This window comes from Hypanus sabinus, chromosome 15, assembly GCF_030144855.1.
Source record: "Hypanus sabinus isolate sHypSab1 chromosome 15, sHypSab1.hap1, whole genome shotgun sequence".
Classification (NCBI taxonomy): Eukaryota; Metazoa; Chordata; class Chondrichthyes; order Myliobatiformes; family Dasyatidae; genus Hypanus; species Hypanus sabinus.
In genome coordinates, this window is record NC_082720.1 from 46724137 (window position 1) to 46738992 (window position 14856).

General features: G+C 34.8%; 1 protein-coding gene across 1 annotated transcript in view; it reads right to left on the reverse strand.

Annotated features, from left to right (window-relative positions):
* pfdn1 (prefoldin subunit 1) overlaps positions 1 to 14856 on the reverse strand; it is a 79674-nt gene that overhangs the window by 59667 nt on the left and 5151 nt on the right. The window contains exon 3 of the mRNA XM_059990303.1: positions 222 to 306. Coding sequence (XP_059846286.1) covers positions 222 to 306 — 85 coding nt within the window. The remainder of the gene's footprint in view (positions 1 to 221; positions 307 to 14856) is intronic.

Genomic DNA, 14856 nt, shown 5'->3' on the forward strand with positions numbered 1-14856 from the left:
AGATTTAAACTGATAGCAAGGAGCTCAAACACAGAAAAGATAAAGTCTACAAAAAGAAGAAAGAAAGCAACCATCTTAGCACAGAGATTGAGACAGAGTAAACTTTTCAAGGCCAAGAGCCATTGCCAAATAGTAATGGATGTGTTTTTAGAATGATTTTTCTTATTTCAACTTACTTTATTTTATCTTCTGCACTGAAAGCATGAATGATGAGAACTCACCTCAAGCTCTTTGATCTTCTGTTCAGCTATTTTTTGTTTCTCAAGAAGCTGATTGTGAATTACTGCTTTGGGTTGTAGAATGAACCTAAACATTAAAAATATACTTTTTTAAAATTTACAGCAAGAACCAATTTTAAAGCACAAGCTAAAATTAACATTTTCCCTTCGCAAGAATAATAAGGTTGCATGGAAGCTAAATGAAAATGTTTCAAGCACACACATTTATGCTCATCTATCATTATATTGCATCATATTTCTGTTAAGTAGGAAAGGATTTAATTGCAATAGAAAGAAAAAATAACTGAAGGGCAAACTTTGTAAATTCAACCAAAAATTATCAGCAGCTTTATTCTGGACAGGGCCAGTGGGAGGGAGAATATGGTATTGCTGTGTATGGGTCTGTTGCTGTTTAACAAGGCAAAGAAGCTTTTATATTTTTGTGGATTTTTATTACACTCTGCAGTACACAGGAACTGCTGCCTTGGACTTGCTGGAGAGACTGTTTAATATCATGGACCTCAATCACTACTGCATGTTCGTCTACAGACTGAATTTCTCAGCAAATTTATCTTGCCATAAAGATTCTTTTTCCAGAGTCCAGAGGAAACCCCGGAAGTTTTATTTTGTTTACAAAATCATGCAAAATGAAAGACAATCAAAATTTGTTTTATTACATACATCATAGGGGAGAGAGGAATTTATAGCTGCAGAAGTAGACTGGCATAAAACAAAAAGGAAAATTAAATTTCATGACATTTCCGAATGCTCCAACTGCGCGTATATATATGTTATAGAAAAAGAAATGAACCCCAGTATGTCATATACTTCAGGGGGAAGATTCTCTGCAAAGTGACCCATCACTTTCTTTTTTAATATTTTACCTAATATTAGTTTCTAACAATAATGAGGTGGCCTACAGGGAAGAAGTCATCTCTCTGACACAGTGGTGTCAAGAAAACAACTTTTCCCTCAATGTCGCAAAAACAAAGAAGCTGGTTGTGGATTACAAGAGGAATGGAGACAGGCTAACCCCTATTGACATCAATGGTTCTGGGGTTGAGAGGGTAAATAGCTTCAAGTTCTTCTGCATCCACATCACTGAGGACCTCACGTGGTCTGTACACACCAGCTATGTGGTGAAAAAGGCACAACAGCGCACCTTTCATCTCAGACAGTTAAGGAAGTTTGGTCTGGGCCCCCAAATCCCAAGAACTTTGTATAGGGGCACAATTGAGAGCATCCTGACTGGCTGCATCACTGTCTGGTATGGGAACTGTACTTCCCTTAATTACAGGATTCTGCAGAAAATGGTGCAGACAGCCCAGCGCATCTGTAGTTGAACTTCCCGTGATTCAGGAAATTTACAAAGACAGGTGTGAGAAACGGGCCCAAAGGATCATTGGGGACCTGAGTCATCCCAACCACCATCTATTCCAGCTGCTACCATCGGGGAAACCATACCACAGCACAAAAGCCAGAACCGACAAGCTCTGGGACAGCTTCTATGCTTTACTGCAAAAGTAATCTATCATTACATTCTCAAACTTTCTTAATTGTGCTCAGACAAATAAATTTAATCCTTAAGAATTAATTTGCCCCTCCAAGAATGGTAACAATACTGCATTGATGGGTCTTACTAGTCCTCAGAATTTCTCATCTCGTTTTTGATTTGCAGATAATGAATATCAACTTATTAGACTGTTGGATTCTGCAGTCAAGCCTGATTTGGTCCAAAAATAGTACTCTCATGTTATTTTTAAAAGTATAAATCATGGCATTGCAATCAAGTGTAAAAAGTTTGCCTGACGTTTGATTTCTCATTTCTGTTTGATTAAGACCAACTAATCTCCATCTGCTAATTCAGAATATCTGAGTGATAGATCCCGAAATCTTCCTGGGTCTCTCTGTCTTAGTCATTTGTACATAGATACATATAACAAGACCAATATGCAGACCTTATGCAAGTCAGTTTTGCTGTCTACAGGGAAGAAAATATGAAATCCTAATTTAGGTTTGGAAGCAGCTAAAAATGTTTCAGCAGTTGTTGGACTTCCTCCAAAATACAAGAAATATAAAAAAGCTTAGATTTGTAGGTCTATTTCAATTTATCATGGACAATAGTGATTAAATATAATCCTTCTATAGATTACTTGTTTGTGCAAGCTTATTTTAAATGAAAATGAGGTTTGCATTAAAGGGGATTGTATTACAATCTGCAAGAATTTCAGTGAGTATCACTAACGAAGTATGGTCATCATGCAACATGAGTCAAGTGATTCAAAATCTTCTGGCACATTTCCAGTCTGCAACATACCGACTACAGGAATTACTTTTTCAACCCTTGGAGCAATTTGTTTTGCTGTAGTGCTAAACACACTGCCAAAATGCTGTCGAGTGAAGAATTATAATATCTGCTTTTGTTTACTGTCCACATCTGTCGATCTGTATTTTCAAAGGACATACACTGTAAACAATGTAATGTAAGTTTGAAATCTTCCACATATATAGATAACATACTAGTTATGTTGCACTTTATAATTGATCTACTTATCTAATAGGTTTCTGGCACTTCAGTTCCAAGTCTTCTCCATACTTTCTCAACAATGCCTCTTAACTAGGGTTCTGTGAACTTGGATGTAAAAATAAAGATGTAACTTTTTTCCCCCAACTTCTAACTGAAATTTAGCATTTCCTTTCATTATGAATGTAGGCGATAAACCACAGTAGTATGCACTGGAAATGGTTAAACTTCGTTATGGACTGGAACAGAAAAAAAAAACTGGAAGTGATTCCCTTATCAAATAATGTAATATGTTTTAGAATAGTTAATTTTTTTTAACATTCTTAAGCAAGTCATTGAGGAATTGGCAGCCTCGCAATTCCCATTCAGTATGCAACTGGATGAAACTTCAAACATTTCACAATGTAGTCAGCTCCTTGTTTTTGCCGGTTAAATACATGCTGATGGCATCAAAACAGAATTCTTATTTTGTGAGTCCTTTATGGAAACTAGAAAGGCTGTCGACATTTTGGAAATAGTAAAAAGTTTTTTTTAAACCAAACAAAACTTTGACTGGAAAGAAAAATTTCATAGTCTGTACAGATGGAGCTCCTGTGATGTTTGGTAATACATCTGGTGTTGCTACTTTAGTGAAAAAAGAAGCTCCTCACGTCATCATCACACATCATTTACACAGCCATGCACTGGCGACAAAGAGTCATCCAACAACTCTGAAAGATGTTTGTCAACAACCATAAAAGTCATCAACTTTATTAGTAGCAGGTCTCTGAGTAATCACATTTTTAAAAGACTTTGGCAAGAAATGGGTGCAGAATATGTGCTTCTCTACCACACAGAAGTTCACAGTCTTTCAAGAGGACAAACCTTGAAACACACAGTCAAACCAAGGACAAGTTTCACCTTTTCCTCTTGGAACCGTTTGGGGGAAAAAAAGGATTGTATCAATAGGTTGACTTGCCTGGCAGATATTTTTAACCATATGAATATTTTGATAACTGGATTTCTTTCGTAATCCTATCTATCTTATTTTATATGCTTAAATACATTATTCTAAGAAGGGGCCCACAGGCTTCAATGGACTGCCAAAGGGTTCACGGCATAAAAAAGGGACTAAGAACCCCAGGTCTTGCAAATATTCCCAGAATCTAACCATCCTAACAGTTATGATTCCTTCTTTCAATTCTGTCAGATCCTAGACCATCGAACTGACTAATCTTGAAAATCCATTTCAATGGTCATATGCCCATACACTGCTTTATTGATGTCTCAAGGCAAACCCCATTTTCTTACAAACCCAGTCCAAATCCATCCAGCACCCAGAATTGGTCTCTTAGTCATTCAGTTTTTTTTACAAATGTAACTAGCTCTTGAGACCATTTATCAAGTAGAATCAGACATCAATTCTGTTCAAGTCACAGGCTCACCCCCAACATAATTTCTAATATTCTTTTAATGACAAGGACATTATGACGAAAACTGTCATCTACCAACAGGCAAATTAATGGAGAAGAATCTTACAGATTGATTTACGAGCCTTTGGCGAGCATACTCTTGTTAGGGATAGTCAGCATGGCTTTGTGAGTGGCAAGTTGTGCTCGAGGAGGTGAGAAAACAAATCGTCAGTAGAGTGGAGGGTGTTGTGTATATCCATTTTATTAAGGCATTTGACAAGGTTCCCCATGATGGGCTCATTCAGAGAGACATGAGGCATGAGATTCATGGAAACATGGCTACAAGGATTTGAAACTGGCTTGTCCACAGAAAGCAGAGGGCGGTAGTGGATGGAGCTTATTCAACTTAGAGATCAATGACTAGGCGTGTTCCGCAAGGACCTGGCCTAGGACCCTTCCTCTGTGATTTTTATAAAAGACTTGGATGAGGAAATGGAAGGGTGGGTTAGTAGGTTTGCAGATGACACAATGATTGGTATCGTGGATAGTGTAGAAGATCATTGTAGGTTACAGTGGGATAGAGACAGGATACAGAGCTGAGTCAGATGGAGTTCAATCCGGAGAAGTATCACTTTTGAAGTGGTACATTTTGGAAAACTGAATTTGAAGGCAGAGTACAAGGTTCTTAACAGAGTGGAGGAAAAGAGGTCTTGTGTTCACATCCATGGATCCCTCAAAGTTGCCATGCAAGTTGATAGGATGGTTCAGAAGACGTATGGCATGTTAGCCTTTATTAGTCGGGGAAATAAATTCAAGAGTTGCCAGAAAATGGTGCAGCTCTATGAAGAGGCCGGTTAGACCACACTTGGAATATTGTGCTCTGTTGTGGTTGCCTCATTATATGAAGGATGTGAAAGCTTTAGAGATGGTGCAGAGGGATTTACTGGGATGCTGCTTGGATTAGAGAGTGTGTCTCATGAGGATAGATTGAACAAGTTAAGCTTTTCAGTTTGGTGTGAAGGAGGATGAAACCAGACTTGATAGAGGTGTATACGAGACAATAAAAAACAGACCAAGTGGATAGCCAGGACTTTTTAACCACAGAGCAGAAATGACTAACACAAGGTATAATTTCAAGGTAATAGTATGTGGGGGGGGGGGGGGGAGGAGAAAATGTCAGAGGTATGCATCATTATTCAGATGCAGGTCTTTGCTTTAAGTTCATTGTTCATTCAAGGAATGTTGGACTTACAGGCTGAGCCAGCATTTAATCTACCTCCCTAGTTGCCCTTGAAAAGATGATGGTGAACCAATGCAGCCCTTGAGGTGGAGACAGATCCACAATGCTATCAGGGAGGCTTAATGTATTTAGTGTTCCAGTATTGCGATCCAGTGATAGTGAAAGGATGGTGATTTATTACCAAGTCTGAATGATGTTGCTTGGAGGACAACATTCACGATAGTGGTGCTTCCATGCCTTTGCTGCCCTTGATGTTCTAGTTGGTAGAGGTCATGGGTTTGGAATGTATTATCGAAGGCATCATGGCGACTTGCTGCAGTTCATCCTGTAGATGGAGTAAACAGCTGCTATGGTGCATCAGTGGTAGAGCGTGTAAGTAGTGGTTGTGACAGGGTGCTATTTAAGTGTTGCTGGTATCAAACTTCTTGAATGTTGTACAAGCTTTGAAAGATGTTGGGACTGGTTTTGAGGAGTTAGAAAATTAGTTACTTACTGCAGTATTCCTAACTTCTACCCTGTTCTTGTAGCCACATTGCATGAACTGGGTTAGACATATAGTTTCTGGTTAATAGCAACCCCAGGATATTGATAGTGGGAGATGCAATGATGGTAATTGCATGGAGTATCAGGAGGTGACAGCTGGATTTTGAATGTCGAATACTGCCATTGCCTGGCACACAGGAGGCCAGTACCATCTGCACCACATACCAGCACAGGCCTGGGCTTGCACCTTTCAGTTGCAGACTGCTTCAGTATCTGAAAAGTTGTGAAAGGTGCTGAACATTGCTCAATCATCATCAGCATCCCTATTTCTAACCATAAAAATGAAGGAAAGCTATTGATGAAGCAGCTTAAAATGGTTGTGCCTAGGACACTTTAAAATATCGAGAAGCAAAGGAGTATGTATACCAAATATTGCCGAACTCACTGAAAGGCAAGAAGCCACTACATGGATAAACTACCTCAGGTTAGAATAAAATATTTCAATGAAATAGTTAAATTGTCATATTTTTATCATTTATAACCAACTTTAAAACAAAAAATATCAATAGGTAAACAATAGAACTTTTACTTTTTAATCCTTTCAATGCATTTTCACAATATGCATTACTTAATGTTCAGAAACTTTAGACTTGTTACAGTGACCTGAAAATATTACACTAGCCAAAAGGAGAGGTTCATAACAAGGAACTGTCAATCAAGATAGCTACAAAGGGACAATGATACCAGAAGTAGAAAAACAGTTTAGTTCATTGCATCATTACATAGGCAATTAATATCTTGACAATTTATAATCAAGACTATAAACAAAAATGCTGATATGTAGATGGGGTCTATGTTTCAAACCATCTGACAAAGAACCATAGATAAGAACAAATTTTACCCAATGAGCTACCAGATAAGACATCAAGCTGTCTTTGCAATATTTTCCTGTTACTTTAATAAGCACAAATGATTTTGCACTTCCAACTGAAAGTATTCAACCATAAAGACATTGTCTCCAGATTCAATAACTGCTGGAATGATAAGTGCTTATGTTATTATTTCAAAGTTTCAATCCATTTTATATCATTTTATATGAACCTACAGACCAATGCAGGAGAAAAAGCATTATTTTGTTGCATTAATAAATTAAGACAGTCACTGCGCATTTTCTTGCAGTTATTTAAAGAGCACAGGTTCTTCATTATTAATAGTTTATCAACTAAAAATATTTAAAGTTTGAAATTAAATTATTCAACAAATACAAGATAATAAATTGCTTCATGTTTTTCCTGTATCTTTTTCTTCCATCCTTGAATATAGCAATGGTATGCTAGCAAAGATTAATGCAATGAAACATAATTTTCTTAGTATAGCTACAATGATGTAACCATTTCTCTGAATAGAATATTCCCAACTGGACTCCAGCCAAGGAGATGACAAGCACATCAACCTCATATTATGTTTCGTAACATTTGTTGCAACCCTATATCCCCCTATGTGTTCTGCAGTTTTCAAAACCTATCTTGTTTAAATTTTCTTCCCTCTCCACACTTCTTGCCATCCCCAAATAATATGTTGAATGGGCCACCTCCAGAGAAACAGCTGACTGTCCCTAACATGGCCTAATATAAAAACTGACACACAAACATGAACGTATCTTCTTCCCAGTTTTCCCCCCTCAATAATTATGAATTGAAACCCAATCAAATTCTCCTCCATAAAATAGGTCTAAAAGGAGAGTCTTCAATCTAAATTTTACCAACTACTAATGCATGAGTTTAATTCAAAGACCACAAAATTTGTTTCTAGAGACTACATATTCAAAAATCAACATGCTGTGCAGATAAAATAGACAGACATCCAAATAATGCTTAAAGACCATTCTATTCTTGGAGTGTATATTTATTGTCAACATATCTTTGAAGTAAACTATTGCTCTGCCATTTTGTTCAAAATCATCAGACAACAAAAATTAGTGCTTCACAAGGGGATATTAACAGCATGCTTCAAAATAAATCATGAAAAAATAAAAATATTTTAATTTAACAAATAAATTTTTGTAAAAGCCTTGCACTGAGAAAATTTACATTCCCTTCAGTCAAATGAAAATAAATTTCAATCATCACTGGTGGCTTAAAATTTAAAGAAAAAGCAGCTTTTCCTTAGAACGTCACTGATCATGTTCTTTTCAGCATTCACTATTTATGATCCATAATTCAAATATGCTCATTTTTTAAACAGGAAGTAGGAGTCTAAGGAAATGATATCACTTATCACGTCTATTTAAATATAAACAATATTGGGAATTCCTATTGTTCAAGAGCATGCAAATTATTTCTACAGATTATAGAGAATGCATCTGCTTTTAGTTAAACTGGAAAACAAAAGAATACTTCCTTTTGCAGCACGTGATTGAATTTCAATTAAAAATAATGGAAAAAATCAGGGACTCAGTGCAAGTTATACAAAGCTTGTGATTGACCTCCCAAATCATCCATGCATCTGAAATACTAACACATGGAAAAACCCAGATATGTGTAATGATATAAATACAACAGCGAGATTTACATCCAAGTTGACTGGCCTCTGGGTGCTGTGGCTGTGCATGCAATAGAGGGCCAAAACTACAAATGTAGAGCTTGCATGACTTTTACTTAATTGGAAATTACCCAAATTGATAGTAATGCCTCAGGAAAGTCTTCTTTAATAAAATAATCTTCTTTCTTTTTCCTCTCTCTTTTCCAAAGTCCACTCACTGTCCCCAGCCAAAGTAGTAATCCCAGTCTCCACCCCATCCCAACAGAGCACACATTCATTGTCAAATATCACCCCAACCCCACCAGCTACTTTTGGAAGAAAAAAATTGTGAACTGTTTTCAATTACCTGGTTTTCTGCATTAATTACTCATAAAATGTTGTCTGATCTTCATCTAAATCACAATAACAGACAAACAATCTGTCTTAATTAACAACACAGAAACAACGTTGCTTTTCATATCTTTAGTGAACATATTTTTTCCAGCCTGGACTGTGAATGAATAAACAGTACGTGAACCCTTGCATATAATACAGTAACTGGTAGAACCTCCTTTAGCACTGGTTAGACTTGCACAACTCTCCGGAGAAATTTTAGACCATTCTTCCACATAAAACTTTCAGTTCATCAATATTTCTGGGATACCTTGCATAAGCAGCCCTCATCAGGTCATACCACAGCATCTCAATTGGATTAAGGTCTGGATTCTGACTTGGCCATTCCAAAACACAAACTTTCTTCTCTTTAAACAATTCTGTTGCCGATTTACTCTTAAGTTTTGGATCATTGTCCTTTCTTTTTCAATCTTTTTATTAATTTTCACATATACACAAAAAAAAATAACATAGTAATAAGTAAATTATAAATACAATAGACTTGAAATCACATTGATAATAAGATAATAATATCCTACTAAATATCAACAAAAGAAAATACCTTAATCAAGTCCACATGATTATATGAAAAAAAACAAATAACCATTAAAAAAGAAAAAGAAATATTAAAAAATATGTGAGAAAAAAAATATATTAAAAAAAATAAAACACTAAACTAAACTAACATAGGCAATAATAACAGTTTACAAGTATAAGATAATGTCAAAGAACTCCGGAACTCCATACCTGAACATGAATAAGCAGAAAGGTCTGGAGAAGGCCAAATTAATTCATATGAAAATGTCGAATAAACGGTCTCCAAGTTTCTTCAAATTTAATTGATGAGTCAAAAATAGTGCTTCTAATTTTTTCCAAACTCAGACAAGAAATAGTTTGAGAAAGCCATTGAAATGTAGTAGGAGGATTTACTTCTTTCCAATTTTGTAGTATAGACCTTCTGGCCATTAATGTTACAAAAGCAATCATTCGTCTGATTGAGGGGGAAAACTGATTGCCATCTTCATTTGGTATGCCAAAAATTGCAGTAATAAAATGAGGTTGTAAATCTATATTCCAAATTGAGGAAATAGTAGTAAATATATCCTTCCAATAATTATGTAAAGTGGGACATGACCAAAACATATGGGTCAATGAGGCCACTGCTAAATGACATCTGTCACATAGAGGGTTAATATGAGAATAGAATCGAGCAAGTTTATCTTTAGACATATGAGCTCTATGTACAATTTTAAATTGTATTAAAGCATGTTTAGCACATATAGAAGAAGAATTAACCATTTGCAAAATTTTTTCCCATTTATCTGTTGATATGTTGTATTGAAGTTCTTTTTCCCATTCTTGTTTAATTCTAACTGATATTTCTGGTTGTATCTTCATAATCATATTATAAATAAAAGCTACTAATCCCTTCTGACAAGGATTTAAGATAAAGATCAAATCTGTAGTGTCCATCAAAGTTGAATTAGGAAAAGATGGTAAAACTTTATGTAAAAAATTTCTAATTTGTAAATATCTGAAAAAATTAGATTTAGGTAGTTCAAATTTATTAGAAAGTTGATCAAATGACATCAAAGTATCTTCAAAAAAGAGATCACGAAAACATTTTATACCTTTCCTTTTCCATATGTTAAAAGCTTGATCTGTCCAGGAGGGTTTGAAAAAGAAATTAAATAAGATAGGGCTATCAAGAACAAAGTTTTTCAAAATAAAAAACTTACGAAATTGAAACCAAATTCGTAATGTATGTTTAATAACAGGATTAAGTATTTGTTTATTAAATTTAACTAAATCCGCAGGAAGACAAGAACCAAGAACAGAGAATAGAGAATATCCCTTTACCTCATTACATTCCAAATTTACCCACTGTGGGCACAGTGGTGAATCCAAATCTAATTTCCAATACAATAAATTACGAATATTATTTGCCCAATAATAAAATCTAAAATTAGGTAAAGCTAAACCACCATCTTTTTTTGATTTTTGCAATTGCTTTTTACTTAACCTAGGGTTTTTATTTTGCCACACAAATGAAGAAATTTTTGAATCAATGTTATCAAAAAAAGATTTAGGAATAAAAACTGGTAGGGCTTGGAATAAATATAAAAATTTCGGTAAAATCATCATTTTGACAGCATTAATCCGACCAATTAATGATAAAAACAAGGGAGACCATCTTGTAGTAAGTTGATGAATTTGATGAAACATAGGTAAAAAATTCATTCTGAATAAATCTTTATATTTCTTGGTAATTTTTATACCTAGATAAGTGAAGTTATCAGTAACAACTTTAAATGGTGTCCTATCAGTCAATAAAGTTTGTGCATTTAAAGGAAATAATTCACTCTTATCTAAATTTAGTTTATAACCAGAAAAAGTACCAAATTGAACCAACAAGGATAAAATAGCAGGAATAGACCTATCAGGGTCAGAAATATATAACAGCAAATCATCAGCATAAAGAGATAATTTATATAACTTCTCATTACGGGTAATACCAAAAATATTAGGAGATTCACGAATAGCAATAGCTAAAGGTTCTAATGCAATATTAAATAATAAAGGACTTAAGGGACAACCTTGTCTCGTACCACGAGATAATTGAAAAAAAGAGGATCTGTGGTTATTCGTAAAAACAGAAGCAACAGGTTTATGATATATTAATTTAATCCATGATATAAAATTAGGACTAAAATTAAAATTTCTCAATGTATTAAATAAATATATCCATTCAACTCTATCAAAAGCTTTTTCAGCATCTAATGAAATAACACATTCTGGGATTGTGGGTGGTGAAGTATGAATTATATTAATCAATTTTCTAACATTAAAAAAGGAATACCGATTCCTCATAAAACCAGTTTGATCTTCTGAAATAATCTGAGACAGTACTTTTTCTAATCTAATAGCTAAAATTTTTGTAAGAATCTTAGAATCTACATTTAATAATGATATAGGGCGATAAGATGTACATAAAGTAGGATCTTTATCTTTTTTAAGAATTAGAGAAATATTAGCTTCATAAAAAGATTGAGGTAATCTCTTCTTAGCAAACGCATCATTAAAAATTTCACATAACCAAGGAGAAAGCAAAGAAGAAAAAGTTTTAAAAAATTCTACTATATAACCATCAGGACCAGGAGCTTTCCCTGAGTTCATTGATGAAATAGCCTCTCCTATTTCCACTATAGAAATAGGAGCATCTAACAGGCTATGATCTTCATCAGTCAGTTTAGGAATATTCAAATTGTTAAAAAAATTATCTATCATGGACTGGTCACCATCAAATTCTGAATGATATAAAGATTTATAAAAATCTTGAAAGGTATTATTAATTTCTTTATGATCAGTAGTTAAATTACCGTCTGATTTGCGAATTTTAATAATTTGTCGCTTAGTCGAGATAGCCTTTAATTGATTAGCTAACAGTTTACCAGTACGGTCACTATGAATATAAAATTGAGCCCTGGTCCTAATTAATTGATTTTCAATTGAAGAAGATAATAGTAAACTATGTTCCATTTGAAGCTCAACTCTCTTCTTATAAAGTTCTTTGGTAGGAGTCACGGAATAAATCTTATCAATTTCCTTAATTTTATCCACCAATAAAGCAATATCTAAATATCTTTGTTTTCTTTTACCAACAGAATATGAGATAATTTGACCACGAATAAAAGCCTTAAAAGAGTCCCAAAGTATTCCTCTGTCGATTTCTTCAGTACAGTTTGTAGAAAAGAACAAGTCAATTTGCTGTTTTATATAAGTAATAAATTCCGGGTCTTGAAGCAAAGTAGCGTTAAGTCTCCAAGATCTGGTGTTATTGGAATAGTCCGAAATCTTAATAGATAACTTCAAAGGTGCATGATCCGAAATAGTAATAGAATCATATTTACAATCAATAACATCCGTTAATAACCGATGATCAATAAGAAAATAGTCAATTCTAGAGTAACTATGATATACATGTGAAAAAAAAGAAAATTCTTTATCTTTAGGGTTCAAAAACCGCCATATTTCTGTAATTCCCGAGTCAACCAAAAATGAATTAATAAGTAGGGCTGATCTATTCGGAAGAGTGCGAATAGGTTTAGATCTATCCATCGAAGGATTCAAACAACAATTAAAATCTCCACCCATTATCAACATATATTCATTTAGATTAGGAAGAGAGGTAAATAAACGTCTAAAAAATTCAGGGCAATCAAAGTTTGGAGCATAAATATTAACTAGAACAACTTTCCGATGGAAAAGTAAACCAGTTATCAACAAAAATCTACCCTGTGGGTCAGAGATAATTTCATGATGTGTAAACGATATTGAGGGATCTATAAAAATAGACACACCCCTAATTTTGGCGGTACAATTCGAATGAAATTGTTGACCCTTCCAGAACCTAAAAAAACGTTGGTTATCCTCCCTCCTGATATGGGTCTCCTGTGCAAAGATAATATTAGCATTCAGTCTATGGAATACTTTAAATATTTTTTTGCGTTTAATCGGATGATTTAAACCATTAGTATTCCAGGAGATAAAGTTAACAGATCTATCCATCATACCAATATTAATTGTGTATATCATAAAAGGTTAAAAAGACACATAACCCACAATTCAGGAAGGAGGAAAATTGATTCAGGAGCAGCCGGAGAACATGACACCTCAACAATATTAGTAATTTAAAGTCGGGATCATTGTCCTATTGCATCATTCAACTTCTATTAAGCTTCAGTGACAGACCACTACCCTGACATTCCACTGTAAAATAACTTGATGTAATTTTGAACTTATTGTTCTTTCAACGATTGCTAGCCCTGAGCCAGTAAAGCAGACCCAAACAATGATGGTCCTTCCACCATGCATCACAGTTGGGATGAAATTTTGGTGCTGGTGTGCAGTGCCCTTTTTCCTTCAGTGTGGACTTTGGCACAGAGAGAGGAAAAAGAAAGAAGATTATTTTATTAAAGACTTTCCTGAGGCATTACTATCAATTCAGGTAATTTCCCATTAAGTAAAAGTCATGCAAGCTCTAAATTTTGGTGTTGGTGTGCAGTGCCTTTTTTCCTTCAGTGTGCATTTCTGCCAACTGCCCAACTTTTGTCTCATGTGTCCACACAACATTGTCCCAGAATCACTACGGAACATCCTAGTGGTCTTTTGCAAATTTGAGATATGCAGCTTTTTTTTTGGAGAGCAGTTGTTTTCTCTGTGGTGTCCTTCCATGAATGTCATTCATGTTCAGTGTTTTTCTTATAGTGGACACATGAACAAAGACTTTAGCAAGTTCTAGAGATTTCTGCAGGTCTTTTGCTGTTACCCTTGGGTTCTTTTTCACCTCCTTCAATATTGTGCATTATGCTCTTGGTGTGATCTTTGCAGGATGCCCACTCATAGAGAGAGTAGCAACAGTACTGAATTTCCTCCATTTGTAGACAATTTCTCATACTGTGGACTGATGAACACTCAAGGTGTTCAGAAATGTTTTTGTAGCCTTTTTCAGTGCAAGGATTTGGTAAATGGAATATTATGTGAGAGAATGTGAAGGAAACATTTCAAAAGAAAACATTAAAAAAAAAGTCTAAAAAATGAAGAATCATAGAGCTGAGACATTAATGTGATTTGGGTGCCAGAGAACATGATTGTTTAAAGACTCTACTCCAGATAACCCAAATAATTAGCAAGACCTACAAAATGCCTTTTTTTTATTGCAAGGGAAATGAATACATGAATTAGGGATATTATCCTTCAATAATGTAGGATATTCATGAAATCAAATCTGGAGGAATGTGCACAGTAGTGACCTTCTTTAAGGACATTAATTCTTTTTAAATTTACTTCAGGAACTGGTAGTTGCTGCCAAAGCCAGCATTTTTGCCCATCCCAGTTAACATTCAGGGAAGCTTTGATAACCTTCCTATTCAAAATGTCAGTATATCTTGTGACACAAGGTTGGAAATGCTATTTTTTAAGAATTATTAATGACATTGCATTATCATGTGTACTGAGATACAGTGAAAAGCTTTTGTTTACATGCCAACCAGGCATATCGTGCCATACATAATTACATAAGTAGTT